General features: G+C 44.2%; 1 protein-coding gene and 1 pseudogene across 2 annotated transcripts in view; one reads left to right on the plus strand and one right to left on the minus strand.

The window, feature by feature from the left end:
• Positions 1-25,603, minus strand: part of PRELID2 (PRELI domain containing 2) — a 98,502-nt gene that overhangs the window by 24,314 nt on the left and 48,585 nt on the right. For both annotated transcript variants that reach the window (XM_075541763.1, XM_075541764.1), the window contains one exon: positions 18,922-19,027. In XM_075541763.1, coding sequence (XP_075397878.1) covers positions 18,922-19,027 — 106 coding nt within the window. The remainder of the gene's footprint in view (positions 1-18,921; positions 19,028-25,603) is intronic.
• On the plus strand, positions 4,638-6,049 carry LOC142438873 (UPF0711 protein C18orf21 pseudogene; annotated as a pseudogene).

A 25,603-nucleotide genomic window follows, 5' to 3' on the forward strand; every position in this document is an offset into this window, starting at 1 on the left:
ACTTTCAGAGAAGGTAGCAGACCAGAATTCCAGCTGTCTGATTTAAGGGATTCCCAGAAGCTTTACTACTGAGCAAAGTCTATTACAGCAGGGATGAATTCAAATGAGCCATTGAGGGATTTGGGATTCCGAAGTCTGTCAAGGTAAAGACACTGATTTAAAATCAATGAAAGGAACAAAAAAGGATACCGCCTGCAGAATCCTCATTTTTGTCCAGATGTTTCACTGCAAAGGCTACATTTCATGGGACTAAACTCTAGGGACAACATACGGACGAGCAGGGCTCGTGGGGAGGCAGGGATGTAGTAGCGCACAGGAAGCCAAAAGCTCACTGACACGGGGTTGATCTGCACTCATTGTGTTTACTGTTCTTTACCTGATCAATAAAGAAGATCAGAATTCGTGTTGATATTCTCAACGGCTCAGGAATAAATATCAAATCCATCCATCTATTTAAGCATTCAAGAGTGGAGAGGAGCCTTAGCGCATATTATCGATGAACAGAGATAAATTTAAAGCTGGGAAATAAACCATCTGGAACTGGAGGAGAGGAACATATCTCATCACTGCTTTTAAGTGGTTCCATGATGGAAAGAATCCTGAGAGGATCCCTAGAAAAATCAAGTTGAAAATGCAAGTCTCCAATATACACTCTGCATTCCACGTCATCAGTGCATGTGATGAAGTGAAATGACTTGGTAGAGGGCTCTTCTATGCAGTGTGTGTCACGTCCACCAAATGACGGGTGAGAAGACGCCGATAAGGGGGAAAGCACTCTAAGTCGGGGACAGGTCAAGGCTCCCAGTCCCCTGGGTCTAAAGGGAGCCATCTCAGAAGCAGGAGGAGAGGAAACCCCAAGATCACCAAGAAGGAAGAGCCGGTAGGGAAAAGACGGAGGTCCTCACCTGGAGAGCCGAGCAGAGGAGCGGCCCTGCAACAGTGACAGAGAGCAGAGGGGCAGGGCTCCCTGTCCCACAAAGAGAGTAAAGTTGAGTGCCTTCAGACATTGGCACTGATAAGGGGCCTTGTCACACTCGCCCATGTCGGGCATAAGGCAAGGGGCCACTTGGCTGAGAGGTCAAGCTCAGAAGAGGACGTCACTGCTGCAGAAATAAAAAGAGGCACTGCAGGCTGAAGGAATACATCACCCCATTTTAGAGAAGTGAACACGGGGGGTCTGAGGAGCAAAGCAGGAAAACCAGATCCTGGAGCAGGTAGCCTTTCTCTAAACTTCACTCCCGCTCAGGGTTAAACTTTCAAACCAATCCTTGTTCATGCTGAATATTTCCAAAGGCTGAGCGTACTGTGCTCTTGGTTCAGGGGTTGATCATTAGTATGTTAATTATTAGGATGTCTATAATTGGCTTTAACATATTTCAGCCCAAGCAGTTGCGGTTACACGCCAGGGATCAGCAGTTGTCTCGGAGCACGTTTCACTCTCCAGGGGTTGTCTGTGCACGCTACTCAGCAAGCTCATTCTCCAGAGACTTCCGTTCCCTTTCTCCTTGAAAACCGCCAGAGGCTTGGATCGTTCTCATAGCATTGTTCAAACAGTAATTTTCACTGGAAAACGTTAGTGGATTGTTAACTAGCATAACATATTAGGAACGGCCTGACCTTAATGTAATTAATGGGATTTACGTAGCCCTGGTGGTGACTCAGTGGGCTGCTAACAGCAAAGTCGATAGTTTCAACCCATCAGGAACTCCTTGAGAGAAAGATGAGGCTCGCTGCTCCCATAAAGAACCACAGCCTGGGAAATCAAAAAGGGCAACTCGACTCGATCCTATAAAGGCACTCTGTGTCAGAATCGACTGGATGGCAATGGGTTAGGGTAAGGGCACTTAATTCCTAGGTGTTGCAAACAGGTCACTGCTCAAGTACTGGCTTGAAATCATCCAGAGGTTGCCATGGAAAGTTCCAGAGATCTGCTTCCAAAAGATCACAGCATTGAAAACCCGAGGGATCAGTGCTAGTCTGCAACATGGGACCATCATGAGACACAACTGACTCCGTGGCAACAATAAGAAAATAAGGGGTTGGCTCAAAGTTTTAAAGACAAACCTATATAAAGGATCTAAGCAAGCCCTTCACCATCCTATGTTCGGGATTGCACTCAGAGATTATGCTGAAGCGGTGCCAGGCCCACCTCTGCATCAGATGATGGGTGTGATCCATAAGATAGCTGAACCCTGCCTTTGGAATACTGTCAGCTCTGCCTTCAGAGAACTAGCTGTTCCAGCCGTTCAAGGTCAGACCACCCACAAGGGACTTGGTTAAATGTACCGAAGAGATCGGTTAAACTACCTGCATCTATTTGCATATAAAAATAGATGAAAAAAGAGAACAAATAAAGGTAACAGGTGCACAACATCACGAACATAATGCTATTTACATGTGAACATTGTTGAAATGGCAAGTATTACATATATTTTACCACAATTATAAAAGATCAATAAATGTCTAAATGCATGGCAGAATTTCTTTATATGCTGGTGGTTAGGTTATAGGGGTGGTGCTGTGGGTGACACATTGGTCAGCAAACCACAAAATTGGAGGTTCAAACCCACCTGCCGCTCTGAGAGGGAGATGAAGCTGTTTGCTCCCAGAGTCTCGTAGTTTGGAACCCTAGATAGGATCACCATAATTGATTCAATGACAGAAGGTATGAGTTTATTGGGTTTCTTTTTCAGAAATTTTAATGACCATTCATTCCTAAAATGAACCAAAAAGAAAAGGACACTTATGCATATAACTTATGCATCCAAACAGGCTCAGGTCCGAGTGGTGGGGAGCGTAGGGCCGAGCTCCCAAGGAGCTTCACACCCTGGCTTTTATCCCCTGCTGTTATCCCCTTGGGGAGACCTGATGATGGAGGGGCTAAGTGCTTGGATGGTAGCCCAAGGTCAGCAGTTCTAACCCACCAACTGCTCAGCTGGATGAAGATGTGGCAGTGTGCTTCCGCAAGTATCTCCAGCCTTGGAAACCCTTAGGGGCAGGATTTCTGTCCTATCAGGTTGCTGCGCGTCAGATCGATGATACGGAAGTGAGTCTGCATTTGGTATCCCCTTTCCTCACTGTGGGCTAGATCTGGTGTCTTGTTAATAAATAAAACCAAAAAACCCACTGCCATAGGGTCAATTTCAACAGAGTGGCCCGATGTAGAACGTCTGACACTGTAAATCTGCACAGGAACGGGCCCTTTTGTATTTCTACAGGAGGGTTTGAACCTCTCACCTGACGTTCCAAGCTAAGAATGAGTTCAATATATATATTCATTTGCATATATACATTCATATATGTACACATAACAACACCCAAATTCCCTGTCATAGTTGACTTCTACTCACAGCAGTATTATACATTATCCCAGATTTAGCATCTTAAAGAACATGAATGTATTATTTCTATGTTGCTCTGGGTCAAGAGTTCAGGCACAGCTTAGTGGGGTCTTCTGCTTCAGATGCACATGACTGAAGGAGCCCTAGCGGTTGATACTGCAAGGTCAGCTGTTTAAAACCACCTGCCAAGGTAAGGGAGAAAGATGAGGCTCCTACTCCCATGCAGAATTACAGTCTCAGAAACCCACAGGACAACAGGGTCCTGTGAGTCGCAGTCAACTAGATGGCAGAGTAAGTGAGTGAGTGAGCGAGCGAGCAGTCAACCTGAGGCTCGGTGGGGAAGATTCTATTCCGTGTTTTCTCACACAGTTGTTGGTAGGATTCATCTGACTACCCTTGGCTCCTTGTTCAGATAAACCTCCCCAGAAAGTGTCTTCCAACACCGCAGCACCTAAGCAAGAGGGAAGAGTGTGCTAGCCTGCCTTTCGTACCCTAATCACAGAAGTCACAGTTCTTCATCTTTAGCACGAATCGAATCCGGGAAAGCTCAGAGAGAGCTCTATCCCTGTCCGCCCCTTGACTGCAGGCACATGAAACTGTGAAGCGGAAGACCCCACTACACTGTGCCTGGGCTCTTGGCCCACAGAAACAGAAATGATAAATACGTGCTGCTTGAAGATGCTACATCTAGGATAATATACCGCACGACCATAAATAAGCAGTGCTAAAAATGATGCAACAAAATAGTAGACAGGTTTCTCCCTTCTCTCCTGTAGTCTCGAGGAATGATCTTCCACTATTAAAATGGATTTTATTAAGATGAAAATAACAAGCATGCAGCCAAAGAAAGCAGCATGTTCAAATCTCTTTAGCTGTTAGCATGTCTGGGCCAGACCTCCTTCAAAGCAATGTTCAAATTGTTTGACTTGCCCACATTGTTTCAGTGACAAACATTTCACACGCTGTTGAATTCAATCTCTCTCTGCTTCTGCCTCCCTATCAACACAATAAGTATAATGACGGAACTCATAATGGGGTCTTGCCAGGAGAGAAGCTGAAATAACAAATTATTTAATCACACATTGAAAATGCATTTCACAAACTAAAAAAAAATGCCTACCTCTATGCAACTGCATAATGAAAGCTTAATATTTCCCCAGAATTTCTAGTGGTCTCTAATCCCTCAGACAATCTCAGCTAAAAAAAGAACACTCACATGACAAGATTATCATCACCCGTATTCTTTCCACTTCACTCTCTGTCAGTTAATAGTACTGAGATGGCTTTTGTGTTGAGATGGCTTTTGAGTCACCCAAGGTGAAGAGGCTTCGGCGGAACGTCCAGACTAAGAACAGGCTCTGCAGAAGGCATACATCATCCACTTTTGAAGTTTTACCACTGAAAACTGTGTGGACAGCAGTGGGACCTTGTCAGAGATGCAAAAACCCTTGTAAAGAGCAGCAGGACATTGTCAGATACCCTGTAAGCCTTATGAATAGCAAAGAAACATTATCAGAGACAGCTGAAAGATGGAATAGGCTGTCCACTTCTGAAAGCTTGACCACTGAAACCCTTAGTAAGAGCAGCAGAACACTGTCAGATAGAGGGCCAGAAGCTGAGCTCCTAAAGCTGGGAGTTAGTCACAACACTCCTGGCAAGAGTTGCCTTCCCAAGGGGGCATCAACTCTATCATGTGGGTGGGCGACGGCTTTAGAGGCCTTCATGTGCTGATGGGAACAACTCAGAAGGAGAAGCAACAGTTGAAAACATCCATTACCAGGCAAGAGGCGGGATATACAAAGCACGACTATAAAAACTGGAAGTCGTAAAACAATTATATGGAATGCAGAAAGATCAATATCCTGAACATTAGGAGCTGAAATGAACTGGTGCTGGCCATTTGAATCAGGCAAGAGCATAGTTTATTAGCAAAGAGGAATGGCATCACATCCTTTAAGAACAAAAAGATAGGGCTTGAAGTGCAATGTCGTCTATGACAGGATAACATCTATAGTCTACAAGGAAGTCCATTTAATACAACTCTTACTCTCCAAGGACTGAATCTAGTAATGAAGAACCTGAAGAAACCTACCAACATCTTCAGTAAGAAATCAAACAGACAATCAAGATGCGTTAATCAATTTTGGTGGCTTCTGTTGTTTCCTTTTCTCACCAACTGTGTGCGAAATACTAACTTGAGGCTGCGGCACACAAGCTAGTTGCCCGGGCCAAGCCCACTCTCCCCTATGCTGAGAACACTTTTGAAGAAACATGTCCATACTGTTTCCAGTTGCTGGTGCTGTACAACCCCCAAGTACGCCTCAAGCCGAAGCCCAAACTGACACCCCAAATACAGAAACTCCTGAATCAGGAAGCAAAAAGTTATGCTCTCAGTTTTAAAGAAGCAAAAATTGTGAACAAGTACAAAGATGCCAAAGGTGTATTGTTAGTTACTTGTAAGACATGCAACAGAACAGTTCGACAAAAAGCAGAAGCTCTCTCTCCTCCCTGAAGCGCAGTGTTGGCACTGCTCCGGCTAACCCCCTCTGAGGACGCCGCAGAGGAGGGCTCCGCACTCCGTGAGCCACAAGCATGAGCTGTCCAGTTCCCAGGGCAAGAGCCCTGCCTTGATACTCAGAACACCCCCTCCTGGACAGTCAGCAACCCCTTGCGCTTCCTCGAAAAGTACGAGCAAAACGAAGAAATAAGAATCCCAAAAGAGCCCAATTTCTGGACTGCAGACATTTCTTGTCTTCTCTGTAGAGGATGGATTTTGAAAATAAGAAATGTCTAATGTGGCGTCTGAAATTCAAATCAGAAAAACGAGAATGTTTGCTTAAAAAATTAATATGAGGGGTCAAGAGCAAACTTTTCCTTGGCAACCATCAATGATGATGGGAGATACCTTCCTGGAAAGAGTACCTGAATGCAGTTGTCAGGATCACAAATCACGGCAAAGGTCTTCGGAAGGAGTCAAGAGACATGTGGACTTTAAGACGTTTTCATGATTGATGCAGCTTTCTTTCTGAGGAAACCGAGGCCTAGTTCTACTGGATATCAGTAACTCAAAGGCTAATTCAGAAAGAGTACCAGGCATCTGTCTTTGTATCCCCACAATCACCAGAATAGCTTAATCTGTAAAATCTCAATGTTGTTGCTATTTTGAGAACAAAATAATTTGCTCTGGTGAAGACCTATTTCCAGGTCTGAAAACTACATCAGTGCACGAAAGAGTAACAGCTTCGCTATCTTCAATCGTTTATGGGATAGATACACCTTTAAAAAAAAACCAGTAAGGTAGGGTTGTAGTCAATGTACCTTTTTAAAAGCTCTTCAAATAACTTAGACACTTTGGACTATAAAAAATAATACTAATAATTGGCAAATGGAATGCCATGTTTGGAAACTAAAGAAAGGAATCATAGTTGGGAAATAGGGCTTTGATGATAGAAACAAGGGTGAAGATCAGATGACAGAATTTTGTGAGAGTGGTGACTTCTTCATTGCTAACACCTCTTTAAACAGCATAAAATACAAGTGTATACATGGAACCTCGACAGGAAGGATACAAAGGAGTCAAATTGACTATATCTACAGGACTATATGGAGGCACTCAATGTAAGCAGCCAAAACAGGCTAAGACCCAATTGTGGAACAGACCATATGGAAGTTCAGGTTGAAGTTGAAAAAATTGAAACAAAGCTACAAAAAGCAAAATCGGGCCTGAATTGCATGACCATCTCAACAGATGTGACACATTGAACATTAATGACAAAAAGACTTATGAGCTTGGGTGACATTAAGAACATCATACATGAAGAAAGCATGTGATAGGATTATCATTAAATGTCATCAAAATATCAATGTCATTAAAATACCAAGAAAGAAGAGATCAAAGTGGATGTCAGAAGAGACTCCGAAACTTGCTCTTGAAAAAAAGCAAAGGTAAGAAATGATTATGTGAAACACCTGGACAGAAAATTTCAAAAGCAGCTCAAGAAGGCAAAGTATTATAATAAAATAAGCAAAGAGCTGGAGTTAGACCCCCAAGGGAAGAACACATGCACAGCATCTGCTACATTGCAAAGAACTGAAGGAAAGCCTCAAGAGGCAAGTTGTCTTCTTGAAAGAGTCTACAGGTAAGATACTGATTGATGCAGGAAGCCGCAGAGAAAAGGCTGAAAGAATACACAGTCAGGATACCAGAGAAAGACCGGCTGCTGTTGAGTCATTTCCAGAAGCAGCGAATGTCAAGGACCATGAACACTGCAGGAGGAAACGCAAGCTCGCCGGAGGCATCAGCCAAGAACAAGGCTCCGGGAATGAACAAAACACCAACTGGAGCTTTTCAAAAAGCTGAGGAAGCGCTCTAGTCAAGAGGAAGCGCTCTAGTCAAGAGGAAGCGCTCTAGTCAAGAGGAAGCGCTCTAGTCAAGAGGAAGCGCTCTAGTCAAGAGGAAGCGCTCTAGTCAAGAGGAAGCGCTCTAGTCAAGAGGAAGCGCTCTAGTCAAGAGGAAGCGCTCTAGTCAAGAGGAAGCGCGCTAGTCAAGAGGAAGCGCGCTAGTCAAGAGGAAGCGCGCTAGTCAAGAGGAAGCGCGCTAGTCAAGAGGAAGCGCGCTAGTCAAGAGGAAGCGCGCTAGTCAAGAGGAAGCGCGCTAGTCAAGAGGAAGCGCGCTAGTCAAGAGGAAGCGCGCTAGTCAAGAGGAAGCGCTCTAGTCAAGAGGAAGCGCTCTAGTCAAGAGGAAGCGCTCTAGTCAAGAGGAAGCGCTCTAGTCAAGAGGAAGCGCTCTAGTCAAGAGGAAGCGCTCTAGTCAAGAGGAAGCGCTCTAGTCAAGAGGAAGCGCTCTAGTCAAGAGGAAGCGCTCTAGTCAAGAGGAAGCGCTCTAGTCAAGAGGAAGCGCTCTAGTCAAGAGGAAGCGCTCTAGTCAAGAGGAAGCGCTCTAGTCAAGAGGAAGCGCTCTAGTCAAGAGGAAGCGCTCTAGTCAAGAGGAAGCGCTCTAGTCAAGAGGAAGCGCTCTAGTCAAGAGGAAGCGCTCTAGTCAAGAGGAAGCGCTCTAGTCAAGAGGAAGCGCTCTAGTCAAGAGGAAGCGCTCTAGTCAAGAGGAAGCGCTCTAGTCAAGAGGAAGCGCTCTAGTCAAGAGGAAGCGCTCTAGTCAAGAGGAAGCGCTCTAGTCAAGAGGAAGCGCTCTAGTCAAGAGGAAGCGCTCTAGTCAAGAGGAAGCGCTCTAGTCAAGAGGAAGCACTCTAGTCAAGAGGAAGCACTCTAGTCAAGAGGAAGCACTCTAGTCAAGAGGAAGCACTCTAGTCAAGAGGAAGCACTCTAGTCAAGCAAAGCCCAAACAGCTGTCTGGCCAACGAAATGGAAGAGATCTATATCTGTGTCCACCCCAAAACATGATTACCCAGTAGACTGTGGAAATTATCCAACAATATCATTAATATTACATGGAAGTAAATATTTGCCGAGGATAATTCTGCAGTGGTTGTAGTGGTACGTCAGTGGGGAGCTGTCCGAAAGCCAAACATGGTTCAGAAGAAGAAATGGATGAAGGATATCACTGTGGATGTCAAATGGATCAGGAATCAATGCAGAGAATGCCAAGAAGATATTTACTTATGCTCTATTGACTATGCGATGACAGTCAGCGGTGTGGATCATAAACTATGGGGGGAAATGAGAAAAAATGAATTTCACAACCCTTCCTTATGCCCATGAAGAACCTGTCCATAGACCAAGATGTAGTCACTGGCGCAGAACAAGAGAAAACTGAGTGATTTAAAATAAAAAAAGGTATGTGTCAAGGCTGTGTCTTTTCATCATACTTTTTTAAGATGGGTGCTGAGAAAATAAATAATCCAAGATGCTGGACTATGCAAAGAAGCACCAGGAATAACTTTGGATGGGTAGGTGACACAACTCTGTGTGCAAGGAGCACTTGGAGCATTTGCTGACTGAAGCCTGAATACGGAATACGACTCAATACAAAGAAATAAAAATTCTCACAACTGATCCAAATGGCAACAAAAATTTTCACAACTGGACCAAACGGTAACATCATGATAAATGAAGAAAAGATTAAAATTGCCGTGGATTTCACTTTGCTCGGATCCACAATGAATGCTCACGAAAGAAGCAGTCAAGCCATCAAAGGACATGTTAACCTGGCCAAATCTCCTCCACAAGCTCTCTTCATAAAGTGCTGAACAGCAAGGACGTCACCATGAAGACTAAAGAGGCTTGCCTGACCCATGTCATGTTGTTTTCAATTTCATCATATGCATGTGAAAGCTGGACAATTAATAAGGAAGACCAAAGAAGATTTGACGCATTTGAATTTTTGTGTTGATGAAGAATATTGAATACACAATAAGCTGCAAGAAGTAAAAACATTGTCTTGGAGAAAAGACAGCCAGAATGCTCCTGAGAAACAAGGATGGGAAGAATCTGTCCTTTCATGTACTTAGACATGTTTATCCGGACATGGTATCCTGGAGAAGGGCATCATGCTTGGCAAAGAAGACTGTCAAGGAGACAGAGTGACACAGTGGCTGCAACACTGGGCTCCAACAGAAGAACAGTGAACCGTGGTGAGGATGGTGCGGGAGGGGCAGTGCTTCGCTCTGTTGTGGACACGGTTGCTATGAGTTGGATCTGACTCGATGGCACCTAACAACAACCACAAGTACTAATGGTCAGTTTAATATCTTTCTCAACGTTGATCATAATGCTGAGCCATAAATCATTAATTCCATGTGGGGTTCAATAAGTTTTCGGCATTGGCAAATGTTTATTGATAGCCTAGCATGCTTTCAAGAATCCCTGGTGGCATCGTGGATAAAGTGCTAGGAGCTGAAACCCAAAAGGCCCTCCATATGGACCCACAGCCAATTAGCAGGAGAAAAGATGGGGCAGTTCTGATTGCATTCAGATGGACAGCCTTGGAGGACACGGAGCAGTTCTACTCTGTTCCATGGGGTCTCTATGGGGCCTCAATGACTCCACGGTAGGGGCTTCATTATTTCAGGCCTGACACGCAGATCCAGGAAGAAAGGCTGAAGAAGTACAGCCGTCTGTTCCTACCTAGATCCCCTGAATCCCTCCAATATCCAGCACACAATTGATGCCCAAAAAGGGTTTGTGGAGGTGACCTCGGTTTGAAATCAACATGTGTAAAGGGTGGAAAAAACAAAACATGTAACCAAATAAAGTACAATAAAGGAACATATAAGCACATTTGTTTTAATTCTTTAAAATCACACAGGTGCAATAAAGTACAGATAAATAAGTATATTAATATATGTTATATATACTTGACCTATGTTCTCCAATTTAGAGAATTGGACATGCTGTTGGGTAAGCATGGACTGCCAACAGGTCAGCAGTTCAAACTCACCAGCAACTCTGCAGGAGAAAGCTGAGGCTGTCTGCTCCCATACAGGCGCACAGCTTTGCAAATCTAGAGAGCTGTTCTGAGGTGGAAGCAACCTGATGGCAGTGGATTTGGGGGTTTGGCTCTTCAATTTATTGATAGTTTCTTATACAGATTTCACTTCTATCTGTGGGAATGCATTAAAACCCGAATTTTATGGGCAAATAAATTTAGGATAGAAGAATCCTACGTCCCAAAGGCAAAGGGAGAGAAAGGTCGGCTGGCTCAGTCCGGAGCAGCTTGTTGAAGGCAGACGTGCTGATTTGACAAGGAAGGGGAAATTCGTATTCTTTGGCCCATACACTTCCAGGCCAAATGGAATCCAAAGACCGTGTGAAGAGTCAGCATTGTGTTCAGGAAAGTCTCAGAACTGCAAATCCACGCTGGGCAGTGAACAGATGAGAAGAGGCCATGAAACCACCACACACACACAGGCTAACCCAAAGGCACAGAAGCACCGGTGACCGCAGCTTGGAGTCCATGTCTCGGGTCAGCTTTTAGTGTAAAACACAAAGACAGAAATTTTGCGAGTAGCTCATTTTGCTTTTACTGAGGGGAAGAAAATAGATATCAGAGTCCACCTTCTCTACACTAAACAGCCTCGAGGGGGACATTCTAAAGGGACAATAAAGGCAGCTGAAAGGCTGTCACAGAGGCAGCCTCGGGCGATTTTACGCAGGCTCAGCCAGGAAGGTTCGCCAGGAAGCCAGCTGATCCCGGAAACCACAGCTACTTGGACAGAAGGTAAAAGACACTTAAGCATGAGAGGCTCCAAAAGTTGAAACACTAACTAATTAATCTAAGCCTCTTTATAAAGGAAAAGTAAAGTCAGATAAGACAAGAGCTAGCAGGAAAAGTATACTAGTCTTACTTTAGAGCAGTGGTTCTCAACCTTCCTCATGCCGCGACCCTTTAACACGGTTCCTCATGTTGTGGTGACTCCCCCCCAACCATAAAATTATTTTCGTTGCTACTTCATAACTGTAATTTTGCTACTGTTATGAATCGGGCGACCCCTGTGAAAGGGCTGTTCGACCCCCAAAGGGGTCACGACCCACAGGTTGAGAACCGCTGCTTAAGAGCGTAACAAATAAGTTGGGATTAAAAAAGAATCCCTTGGTTCCACCTTTAAAGTTTTAGTCACTTGATTTCTAGAACAATATTCCTAAGAAAACATCTAGGTATCCCAGTGTACGTGCACTGTTCTTTCGCTTAATTTCCACCTGGATGTACTGAGCACTGTTCCAAGTACTCCGGGTGGGAGGGAATGGGGCTTCGGAGTGAGAAAACACTCTCGGCCCTTACAGAGCAGGAGCTCTCCCATGGGACTGGTTGGAAACCTTTCAGAACAGGCATCCATACCACCTCTCTCTTCTCTGAGAACCAATACCCCAGCCTTGACACACATGGTCATGGCTCATAAGGAGCCACATTCATGCACCCCGACTTCCACCCTCCTGGGCATGCTTAAGTGATATTTGGTCGACAAGAATCCCTTCCAAAGAACCTGAAAATTGAAGAAGTAAGGAGGCAGTCTTCTCTACTGGCCAGCACCTTAGAGAGCACAGAGAAGCTATGGATGGCCCTATCCCATGACATGGCCTGGGGAACAGAGGAAGTCACATGGCAGAGAAAGGGACGAAATGAACCAGGTGCTAAGTCTCTCAGGGAAGTGCTGACCAGAGATTATTGCCTGAGTTCCTGGTAGTTTCCAGTTCCCAGCCTTGCCCTTTCTCCAGCCATCAGTCCCACTAGCCTAACACCCTTACAATGAGCTGGCCTAAAGTAGTTTACGTTACTTGTAGCCCCTACATCCCTAAGAAACACAAGGGAAGCTAAGAACACAATCAAATCATCTAATGCACAGGAGTGTTTGTGAAGTATCATGAGGTAGACAAGTGTCCCACAGGGAAGTGCTAAGATATAAGAGTTATTGACCAAAGAAGAGGATCTGAGTCGAGACTCCACTTTTGCTTGTCCCACGAGTAAATTCACTTAGCCCACACTCCACACAGGACCTGACACAATGAAGATGTCCAGCATATAGCTGTGAAGAGAAGAGAAGCCAGGGAAGCGACCCTGCATCTACTTGGTGCATGGCACCACCTCCAGCCATCTCTCATTATATGACTAAGATCAATGAAGTTCACCTTAGGCACCTCACGGATCAAAATGTACCCTGACACATATGGCTAAAAGTCAGATTGGCTTGGCTTGGGTTAAACACACAATAATTATATATCTAATGCAAGGATGAGAAAATACAGCCAATAAGCCAAACATAGTCCATCACCTATTTTTTGTTTTGGATCCCCTTAAGCTAAGAAAGATTTTTACAAAGGAACACAATTTGATTATAGAGACCACTGATTTTTTACCCCCAATTCAGTTAAATGCTATATCCACACCCCGGAACAAAAAAAAAGAATGTCAATCTTCTGATTCACATACCTATATTATAAGAAATTATACTCCATTGCTATTATTTTATTGTTAATTTTATCAATAAAGTGTTTAGAGAAATTCGTTGCTGTTCTCAGTGTGTCAGTTCCTGTATAACAGCCTCAATTTGCCTCTTGTGTCACAAAGCCTGAACTACTTAACATCTGGTCCTTTACCGGAAACGTTTACCAATCCTGATCTAAAAGACGTATAAGAAATCAGCTCAATCAAGAACATAGCAACAAAATTATTGTTCTCATTATTCCCACCCTTACTAGTGTTGTTTTGTAGCACCTATGCTTTTTACAAATGCACACATTGCAAAAGAACAGAATAACTTGCAACAATGTGAGTGAAGGTTATATCGGACATCTGGAAGCACAACTCCCCACATCAGCCCCACCCGGGTATAAACAGAAGCAGTTCCACACACAGACCAGGCTGCGTGTGTTCCAGGGCCGCCTCAACTGGGCCAGCGCAGGATGTCTACTGGACACTGGATACTTATTGTTCACTCCAAGCGTCTAAGACTAGCACGTCATTCTTGCATCTAAATCTGTAAAACTAGAACAATGGAGCACGTTGCCCAGGAATCCCTGGAAATCACAACAGCAATCCTTTAGCCCAACCAGGATAGTTATCCAGCAACAAGATGGCTTGTGCATAAATCCTGAACAAACCCTAGAAATAAGTGATTGTAGTCATCAATGATACTCATCGCACTCTGAGTACCTGTATTAGGCACAAAAAGGTGTGGAAGGCATTCAGTGTACCCCAAAAGAGTGTAGAAAATCATGCTATGAGGCATGAAAATAAGACATATCTAACCCAAACCCGAATGATGGTATAAGGGAGGCTTTTAAAAGTTTATGGAAAAATTCCATTATCTTTCCATTTCATTTACCACAAACTTTTTGAAGCTCCATCATACAACATGATACAATTTAAGTAAGAAATGAAGACATAAAGCAAAGTTTTTCAAACTGACTCAACCCTTTTCCTCCTGAGACAGCCTTACATGAAAAAGCACTAAAAATAGATGAACTAGATTAGGAACAGAACATCTCTATCAAAAGTTGGGGGCACAGGACAGTAGGACTCTGAGCACTTGGCAATACCCAAGAACAGACGGCCCGGGTCTCCAGGTGTTTGGAAGGATAAGAGGGTGGAGGCAGAAGAGCTGAGGGGGTTCGTGGAAGAGGCCGAAATCCTTGGGCAGACGAAACAGAGAGCTGTGTGTGCTGATAGTGGGCAAGAGACTCTGCGAATAACATGTGTGAGGTATGTCTGAGCTGGGGTGGCCCGGCTAGGGGAGCAGGGGCTCACAGGAGGGAGGAGCGGGAAGAGGCTGGAAAATGAGAAACAAATGAGAAGCTTGGGTGGTGTGCCTGGCTGGAGGCCTCTTGAGTAATTACAACTCTCACTGTAATCATAAATTCAAAACAAACTTTAGAATAAGACTGGGGCTTAAAGGTTTCACTCTTCATTAAAGTAGTAGCATAAGCACCATATGGAAAATTTTAATAAGTGAAGAAAAGAGATGGGATCATGTAACAGTATCCTTATTACTAAAAAATAGTCACTGTTAGCTTTTCCTCTGTGTATGGTGTGTGTGTATGGTGTGTGTGTGTGTGTGTGTATGGTGTCTGTGTATGGTGTGTGTGTGTGTATGTTGTGTGTGTATGGTGTGTGTGTGTGAGTGTGTGTGTGTGTATAGTGTGTGTGTGTATGGTGTGTGTATGGTGTGTGTGTGTGTATGGTGTGTGTGTATATGGTGTGTGTGTGTATGGTGTGTGTGTGTGTGGTGTGTATGGTGTGTATGGTGTGTGTGTGTGTATGGTGTGTGTATGGTGTGTGTGTGTGTATGGTGTGTGTGTATGGTGTGTGTGTGTGTGTGTGTGGTGTGTGTGTGGTGTGTGTATGGTGTGTGTGTATGGTGTGTGTATGGTGTGTGTGTGTGTGTGTATGGTGTGTGTGTGTATGGTGTGTGTGTGTATGGTGTGTGTGTGTATGGTGTGTGTGTGTGTATGGTGTGTGTATGGTGTGTGTGTGTGTATGGTGTGTGTGTGTATGGTGTGTGTGTGTATGGTGTGTGTGTGTATGGTGTGTGTGTGGTGTGTGTATGGTGTGTGTGTATGGTGTGTGTGTGTATGGTGTGTGTGTGTATGGTGTGTGTGTGTATGGTGTGTGTGTATGGCGTGTGTGTGTGTATGGTGTGTGTGTGTATGGTGTGTGTGTGTGTATGGTGTGTGTGTGTATGGCGTGTGTGTGTGTATGGCGTGTGTGTGTATGGTGTATGTGTATGGCGTGTGTGTGTATGGCGTGTGTGTGTGTATGGTGTGTGTATGGCGTGTGTGTGTGTATGGCGTGTGTGCGTGTGTGTGTATGGCGTGTGTGTGTATGGTGTGTGTATGGTGTGTGGTGTGTGTGTATGGTGTGTGTGTGTGTATGGCGTGTGTGTGTATGGCGTGTGTGTGTGTATGGTGTGTGTGTGTATGGTGTGTGTGTGTATGGTGTGTGTATGACGTGTGTGTGTGTGGCGTGTGTGTGTGTATGGTGTGTGTGTGTGTATGGCGTGTGTGTGTCTGCATCTTTTTGTGATGGCACCATGATAGTCATACTGTTTTCATGCTGGGCACCATCAAGCTGGTGCTGACTCGGAATGACCCTGCACTGAATAGAAGGAAACACTGTGCACTACTTCACCTCCCCACAATTCTTATTTTTGAGTCCACTCTTGCAATCTATGTAAATTCACTTTACTGAGAGTCTTCCTATTTTCACTGAGCCTCTACTGTGTTTGTTTTTATTTTCTCTTGAGCTTTATTTCTGAAAAACAATGTATGCTGCCTTTGTTTGTCCGTGGATCCTGGGAGCTTCTAATTGTGCTTACTTGTCATTAATGAGTGTTTCTGAGATATTTAGGGGACAGACTTCTAAAGAAAAGTATGATTTATACAAAAAAGCAAATGGGTTAGCATGTTTACATGAAATCATATATTGTAAAATAATTATTAAATCATTTAATTGTCAAATAAATAGTGATAATAGTGATGGTTTAAAAGTCTGTAGCCCTGAAATCACTCTCAGTTGTGGAGTAGCTCTAATAAATCTACTCCTTTATTATGTTTCACTAAATAAATAAATATAGTTGCTAAAACATTTACCGTATATACTCGAGTATCAACCAACCTGAATATAAGCCAAGGCACCTAATTTTACCACAATAACTTGGAAAACTTATTAACTCGAGTATAAACCAAGGGTGGGAAATGCAGCAACTACTGGTAAATTTCAAAATAAAAATAGATATCAATAAGATTACTTGAATTGAGGCATCAGCAGGTTCAATGTTTTTGAACATTTATTTCAAAGAAAAGCAGTAAACTACTCTGTAAATGGAAAAGAGGGTCAACAAAAACAATATGGTATCAACAATAACTACACACTGTTACTGCCTGCACTGCAGTACTACACATGCTGCCTCACCACAGGTACACAACACAGCGAGTATCATTTGAGGCCTAACGCAGGCTAATGATGGTCCAGAATGTGATCACATGACTGTTTGCAAAGAGCAGCTGCTTTGGGCTGCTGCACCCCCAGCATTGCCGCATATGTCTGGGAAGTGCTAACGCAGCACATGCAGTAACAGTGCACACACAATGCAGTGTGTATATTGTGGGCCCTCACATAGGCAGCTCTATGCAAGCACAGTCAACACTGCGTCCAGGTAGGGGTTAATAAGAAAATAAAACATAAAATATAGCTAAGTACTATAAATAAACATACTATATATCCAAGACCAGAGATATACCAGTACTTGTATTCAGCAATGCTTGGATGAAGCAAGGGGGTGCGACCCAGCACGGGTAAGACTGTAAAGGCTGTGTCACTGGTCACAGCCCTGGAGAAGAGCGGCAGCATGCGACAGTCATCTGACAAGGATGCGGTGCGCCCCAGGTGCCAGCGCACAGAAGCGGGCAGGTCCTTGCCCAGTACAGTCTGGACAACACGGGAGAAAAGAAGAGCGTGCTATCAGCAGTCATGAGCCCACCCACAGAGACTGCAGGCGCCCGCAGATGAGCGGGAGAGACTGGACAGCACCCGCACTGCGCCAGACAACAGGTAAGTGGGGACCCTCACTCGAGTACAAGCCGAGGGGGGCTTTTCAGCATAAAAATGTGCTGAAAACTCGGCTTACACACGAGCATGACGGTACATACGAGTGCGGGTGAAGAACTGGAAGTGACATGGCTCCCTGAGTTGGTAGGTGCAGGTTTCCAGCTTTCTTCTCCCGTTTCAGTGGGGCAAGGCTCCAGGGTTTTCTCTGTATCGCTAGCCTCCCATTTTTTGTTGTATACCATTTCTGTAATGCATCTGTCTGGGCTGCCATTTTTTACTGGCAGTCCGCCTTGGGCCTTTTTAAAAATCATTTTATTGGGGGCTCTTGCAGCTCTTATAACATTCCATGCATCAATTGTATCAAGCATCTTTGTACATATGTTGCCATCATCATTTTCTAAACATTTACTTTCTATTTGAGCCCTGTTATCAGCTCCTTCTTTTATCCCTCCCCCCACCCTTGTGACTCCTTGATATATAGATTATTGTTGTTTTCATATCTTACTCTGACCTCTGTCTCCTTTCCCTCCAGGGTTTCTGTTGTTCATCCCCCACTCGGGTGAGGGGGGGCTGTTATGCATCGATCATTGCAATCAGTTCTCCCTTCCTCCCCTCCAGCTCCCACCTTCCCTGTACCCTCCTGGTATTGCTATTCCCATTCCCGTTCCAGTATCTGACCTGGATCCCATGTGCTGAGAGCTCTTATCCGTGCCAGTGTATATGGCAAAGCACTGACCCTCTACCAGTCATGATGTCCTTCTCCCAGAGACGGGCCATATACAGTTTGTTTTTGGTATTTACAAGCATCATGGAACAGAGCCTAAAAGCACAGGCTCTGCAGTTGGATAGAACCGCGCTTAAGCACTGGCTCTGCCAATAACTGGCTTTTGTCAACTTGACAAAATTAATTAACCTTTCTCAATCTTCCCCATCTATATCAGGACAACAACAGATTTATTGAGATTTATGAGGATTAAAAGAGATTTAAAGAAAAAGTTCTTCACACGGTGAGGAGGACATGAGAAGCACTGAATAAATACTCACTACTAGCCCTCGTGGCGTGGTGGTTACACATGGGGCTGTCTAACCCAATGGTCAGTGGTTTGGAACCACCAACAGCTCTGTGGGAGAAAAACTGGGCTTTCTACTCCCATAAACAATTCGTCTTGGAAACCCACGGGTGTATGGGGGCTGGTATCAGTCAGCATCGGCTCTATGACCGTGAGTCTGGGTTTTGTTTTGTTTATCTTTTATATTAAACACTTATCAGTGAGTTTGGGGTTTTATGGTTTGATTTGTCATCAAATTCCATATATTGGAATTTGATTATTCATTCTGATTATTTCTCTTAATTAGGCCATATAATCACATAATCTTCTCTAGTATATATTTTTATGGGCCTAAATAGTGCTTTAGTTTTACTTTGATTTGTATTGTGCAATAATCAGTGAGGTCAACTGCTTTGCATATATTTGTTTACTAATTGTATTTTCCCCCATTATGTCTGTTGACGCTTAATCAATCCTACTGGAATTTTCAACATTCCTTAAAGTCAATATTGGTTCAAAACAGAAATGGGCTTACCTTCTGAGCTCCCTGTTTTAAAAATGCACTGGCAAAGGTTTCTAAAATGCAGTTGAGAAATCCAGCCCCAGTGATTGAAATTCTGCCTCTTTGAATGAATTCTGTCCTACAAAATAAAAAAGAATAATATAAGTAGAAAGAACAGACAAAACGTATCTTTAATATCAATCTGTTTTTAAATGTACACCACAGATATTTCCAGCAAAGTAACTATCACAAAATAATGTTCCATCATAATTAAATAAATGTCTATTACAATAAAAGGTTTTACTATAAAGAAAGATTTCCCATCAATAATATAATCAGTTGTGGCAATTAGTTGGTTTCGGGGCTTGTTTTTTTGTTTTGCTTTGTCGTTTTGGTTTGGTTTGGTTTGGGTTTACAAAATAAGCCAAGACTTATTCAAATTAAAGAGTACTCTTTTCATATTGCAAAGATACTGTCTTTTTGAAAGTAAGTCTGAGACAATTATCAGCTGGACGACCTTGCAGAAAGGAATGAGACCGTACCTGTTTCCTAACATACAAAGTAGGAATAATCATAGGATCAGCTTTGTACAATGATCGTGAGAAGTAAGTGAGTATACGTAAAGTACTTTGAACAGTTCCGAACCTCTAATGAGCATTCATTAGACACCAGCACCTTGATGGAAACCTGGTCATGGATAGTGGAGACGGCTGCACAATATGATTAAATGTAATTCATGGCCCTCAATTGTACACATGAAAAGCGTTAAATTGGCAAATGTGTTATACACACATTCACACACATATGGGAGCCTCAAAACGTTCATTGAATTAAATCCATTATCTTTCCATTTCATTTTTATATTGCACAAAATTGAAAGATAATGGATTTTTTCCATCAAATTGTGAAGTTCCCTCATACAGATATGTATATATGTGAACAACAATTAAAAAAAACAAAACAAGAGTAAAAGCTGTTAGCTACTTTGACTAAAGAGAGAGGGGCAAACAGACAGACAGGGAGCGGGAATAGAAGCTAAAAGCCTGGAATTCTTTAAATCCCTGATTGGTGGGAGAAGGTGAGGCAGATTAGACTGATGTATTGCGGCCCTATTTCATAGTTCTACCAATACTAATTTACTTATTTCGTAAAAGCAGAAGGTTGGATTACACGTAAGATTTGCCTTGTTCATACCTTTATTCAACACACAAATACATATACTGGAGACAGGGTACAGAAAATGGTAAGAAAAATATTGTCTTGGTTGAATAGTTTTGATTGCAAATGAAATTTAATACTGATTTGTTAGTTTATTCACCAAATGTTCCTTGATTCGGGCAGATACTGAAAGCAGAGGGCAGGAAGTTGTAGAACCACTGTGCTGGGGACTGGTATACCACACTGAAGAAGGTGAGCTCCATCCTCCAATGGCTAGTTGACTAGAGGGACAGGCAGACACATGGAAGATGTCACATCTGCAAAGAAGGCAAGATTCTGTGTCCCACCAGTAGACACAAGAGCCCAGTAGGGAGGCATGAAGAAACAAGGCATGTTTGATGAGGTGCACATTATTTGGGAAAAAATGCCTGCTCATCATAAGAAGGAGCCCTGGTGGTGCAGTGACTGCGTATTGGGCTTCAAGCCACAAGGTCAGCAGTTCGAGTTGCCAGCTGCTCCACGGAAGAAAGACGAGGCTTACTATTCCTATCCGGAGTGACATTCTCAGACACACAAGGGCAGTTCTACCTTGTCCTATATGGTCTCGATGAGGCAGAATCTCCTCAATAACAGTGAGTTTGGTTCCTAGTTAGGGGGTTCGTAAGTGTTTCCCACAGGAATGACTAGAACATAAGATGAGCAGAGATGTCAAATGATGCTGACTGGGAAAATGGAGAACAATCACAAACGTCTTCTCAGGCTGAAGCGTTTAGAGCCTATCGTGAAGCCAACTGCTCTGAGATCACCATGAAACATGTAAAGTTCACTGCTCACATTCACAAGGACTACACGGCCAATCCTTCAACCTTTAGACAACCCCTATAGACAACGCCTTACCCTCCATTTTCAACATAACGTCCACATGCTATGAGTTCCACAAACATTTGTTGAATTAATGAAAGTGAACTAAATCATTAAAAACCAATTTCTTTTGCAATCGAAAATATTCAACAAAGAAAACCTTTCCCTACTATTTTCTCTCTATTCGGAAGAGTATGGGTACCCCATCTCATGTGTGCATATGCACATGTGCATGCGGCTCCACAAGCACATGCACCAAGACAGATATTTGGAGAAAATCCTAGATCCAACAAGCTATTACTTTGGCCCAAATGGTTATCAGAAGCTCTTCCTTAACTCTTCCCAGTAATGGCAGGAACCTCTATGTATGGAGATCAAGCACACAACACAGGAAAGCTTCAGAATGCATCTCTCTCCCCTGCCTCTTTCCTTCTCCTCTTCCTCTGCTACTTCCCTTTCCCTCTCCCTCCTTCCCTTTCCCTCTCCCTCCATCACTTTCCCTCTCCCTCCATCACTTTCCCTCTCCCTCCATCACTTTCCCTCTCCCTCCATCACTTTCCCTCTCCCTCCATCACTTTCCCTCTCCCTCCATCACTTTCCCTCTCCCTCCATCACTTTCCCTCTCCCTCCATCACTTTCCCTCTCCCTCCATCACTTTTCCCCTCACGCATGCACACGCACGCACACACACGTGCACACACACACACACAGTTATGCTAGCTGTAAATACCTTCAGTCTAGACAAAGAAACTCCCCCTCTCAGATTTGAGCCTATTTATTATGACTTGCTCATGTAAAACGATATCCAAGTGACACTAATCTTCCCGTCTTTATTCCGGATTAGTAAGAGTAGAATTTTACAGTGATTTTAGTATTTAGAAATGAAAAGTTGAACAATCTCACACTCTTGAGAGAGATGCACTCTCCGGCGCTCAAGACAAATGTAGGTAAGGGATTAATAAATGTCTCTCTTACATCAGAGTCTAACAGATATATCTCTCTGCCCCTTTAGGGAGATGGACGTGCTCAAAAAGCCCTCTCTGGGTTTGCCCACACATCAGAGAATAACAAGGCAGTAAAGCGGGGTTCCAGCCTTGCCATCAGAAAGATGAGAATTTATCCTATTATATTTAAAGATTGCCAGAGAAGAAAATGTTCCGCCCTCCCCCAATAACTCATTTGAGAAAGCATTTTCCTCTTACTACTCCGCACTCCAAAACCAAACTCGTTGTCATGGAGTCGATGCCGACTCATAGCAGCCCTGTGGGATAGGGTCGAACTTTCCTGTGGGTTTCGGAGACTGTGGCTCTTGATGGGAGTAGAGAGCCCTGTGTAAATCCCTCATGCTAGGTGAAGCTCCAGCTCAGTCCCTGTGCAAAACCCAGCAGGTCACAGAGCAATGCGGTTCCACCGCAGCTGTTGATTTAAAGGAGGGGAAGAGCATGGGAGGAGTGGAAACGGGAAAGAGCGCAGTTGAAATGCAAACGCAATCAGGGCCCTCACATTCTAGGTGGTGGCTATTTGTGCTCCTTTGCAGGGGTTACACATTTTCTATGATACAGATGTATTCCTTAAACTGGCATCAAAAAATAAGACCCTGAATACCATTTTTATTTCAAAACGAAGTTAATATTTTAAAGGTTTTGTTGCTGCTGCTGTTGCTGCTGAAAGGTTCCACTGATTGGCTCCGGCCCCTAGCGACTCTAGGCACAACTGAACAAAACATTGCCTGGTCTAGCAGCATCCTCCCAATCCTTCCTTGCTTGAGCCCATTGATGTGACCATTGTGTCAGTCCATCTCTTTGAGGAACTTCCTCTTTTCCACTGCCCCTCTGCCTTGCCAAGCACGGTGTCCTTCTTCAGGGACGGGTCTCTCCTGACAACATGTCCAAGAAGGTAAGACAAAGTTACCAGGACCATTTTCAGTAAAGTGGTATGCTAACTTCCAGCTTACCCTTCATTCAAAACCTCATTAAATCACCGCGTGGCATTCTTTCTGCCATCGTAGGTAACCTCCTTTGTCTGTACTCCGGTCCTAAGACTTCCTCTCTGCCTCAAGCTGGAAGTGTTCAGCATTTCACTAGAGATTAAAAGATGGTTCACGCTTATCAACATCTGCCTTTGATCTTTGCTGAGCCTCCAGGGAGAACTGCATCACATGTACGATGTTACAAACACAAGGTCACAAGTCCTCTTCAGGAAGCTGTATGGTAGCGATCCTCTACGGCTAACATTTATTCAACTGTATAGGAAGAATCAAGCATAGTACCATTTGCGCAGTAACGAGTGTGGCTGTGGTGTTAGTATCACACACTATGATCTTCTAAGGTTGTGACTCTCTTAACATGAATTTTTCTCTTCTTCACAGGAAAGCACTATGATAAAAGGAACGAAGTGGAAAGAGAACTGCTTCCACCAAGAACGTACATCCAAGATGGGGTTGTGCCGTTCGGGTCCTGCAATGGGAAGCGCCCAGCTCCAGGGGAAGAGTCAGTCGTGCTAAGACAGGGAGATCTACAGGGAATTCCAGGTCCTGAAGGGAGAAGCTTTCCCCGAGACAACACATGAGATACAGCCTTTCTTTAGAAAACACAGGGAATCCAGGGCGGATGATCCCTTCAGAACCAGTAGGGAGAGTGGCAATACTGGGAGGGTAGAGGGAGGGTAGGGTGGTAAGGGGGAACCGATTACAAGGATCTACATGTAACCTCCTCCCTAGGGGACGGGCAACAGAAAAGTGGGTAAGGGAGACAGTGGACAGGGTAAGTTATAACAAAATAATAACAAATTATCAAGGGTTCATGAGGGAGGGGGAAGAGAGGAGGGAGGGAAAAAATGAGGAGCTGAAGCCAGGGGCTTAAGTGGAGAGCAAATGTTTTGAGAATGATGAGGACAATGTATGTATAAAAATGTGCTTTACACAATTGATGTATTTATGGATTGTGATAAGAGTTGAATGAGCCCCTAATAAAATGATTTTTTTTAAAACCTTTCCTTAGAACTAGTACTCTGAATCAAGAATTCTAGCCTCTACAACTGTAAGAGTTCATTTATTTGTTGAAGCCAAAATTTTAAAAAGGAAGAAACTGTTTAAAGAAGCTCAGTTGTCCAGTCATTTACATCCTGCAGACTCACTATCTACCGCTCCAACCACCCAGCTCTCCTTCCGTTGTTATTGCGTGGTTAGGTGCCAATGAGCTGGCTCTACCCAGCGGCGCTACCTACGTGCAACAAACAAACTGCTGCCCAGCCCTGCATCTCCCTCACATGGCCGAGCCCACTGTGGCATCTGAGGGGCCAATCAATCTCACTGAGGGTCCCCCTGTTTCTCACCGACTCGCTATGGATCCCGCCTGAAGTCAGCCACTGGTCCCCCCTGAGGTCACGTCCAAAGTAAGCAAAATGAAGTCTCGCCACCCTTGCTTCTCAGAAGCACCTTAGCTGCAGGTGCACGTTCTCCAAAACCGAGGTAGGCTCGCTTCGGGCAGTGCGTGATCCATTCGAGCCTCTTCACCACTGCCACAATGTAAATGATCCAATTCTTCTTCAGTCCTCCCCGTGTCACCGCCCAGCCTTCCTGGGCACCGGAGGTGATGAGACACCTCACAGCTTGGGTCGGGGGCACCTCGGTCATGGACGTTCACCTGCACAACCACTCACCTGCTCCACAAAACCAAACATGCGAGAAGCATGTTCTATAATCCCCTTTCTGAACAATCCAACATCCACTCCGTCACCAGATTATGATTTTGCCAATAAAACCCCTCAGTGAGCCACATCATTTTTTCTCGTGCTATGGCCACTTCCCTGGTTTAGCACAACATGTTTCTCTCCCTAAACTGCCTCCTCGCGGTCCCTGAGTCTCCCTGTGGACTCCCTCCCCTCCAGCTTCCCCAGGCACCCACTGATGGCCGTATTGCCTGCTCAGCCCTCCTGCGGAGTAAATCGCAGACAGTAAAGCCCACACACTCAAGGTTATGTGTGCGAGCTGTGTTCTCACATCGGTGCGTGCGGGTGCTAGTTTTTCTTTCTGAATGTAATTGTCTCAGAAAGGAGCTCCAATGATTTACTTACTCATCTGAAGATGGCAGTGAGAGTGGACCTAGTTCAGGACTATCATAAGCAATACATCTAGAAAAGCATTTATTAATGCACCCAAATGTGTATGCTCACGGATGTCTCCAGAGCAGTGGTTCTCAACCTTCCTGAGTCTGCGACCCCTTAACACAGTTCTTCATGTTGTGGCGACCCCAATCATAAAATTATTTTCGTTGCTACTTCCTGTCATTTTGCCACTGTTATGCATTGGGAGACGCCTGTGAACGGGTCGTTTGGCCACTCAAAGGGGTCACGACCCACAGGTTGCGAACGCTGCTCTAGAGTCTCTAGTGGTTGGGTCTTTGGACTACAGGCTTTCGACTTTACTAGATAATGACAAACATTCTTCTATGTAGCCGTATTCTCTACCCCGCCTTGGTGCCTGTTCAATTCCGACCGCAATGCCCAGAGGGGAAAAGGCCGGAAGAAGCAAGCAGAGAAGCCAACGGAGGAGGGAAATGTATAATATAGCCTCTGTACTTTTGTAACGGAAATTAAACTATCCCACTGGTTTTACCTGATATAGTCAGTAGGGGGCGGCCTTCACCTGGTTGAGGGATAAGTCACAGAGTGGAAAATTCCGCTGAGAGGAGAGCTC

The sequence above is a fragment of the Tenrec ecaudatus genome, chromosome 2 (genome assembly GCF_050624435.1).
Source record: "Tenrec ecaudatus isolate mTenEca1 chromosome 2, mTenEca1.hap1, whole genome shotgun sequence".
In the NCBI taxonomy this organism is placed as follows: domain Eukaryota; kingdom Metazoa; phylum Chordata; class Mammalia; order Afrosoricida; family Tenrecidae; genus Tenrec; species Tenrec ecaudatus.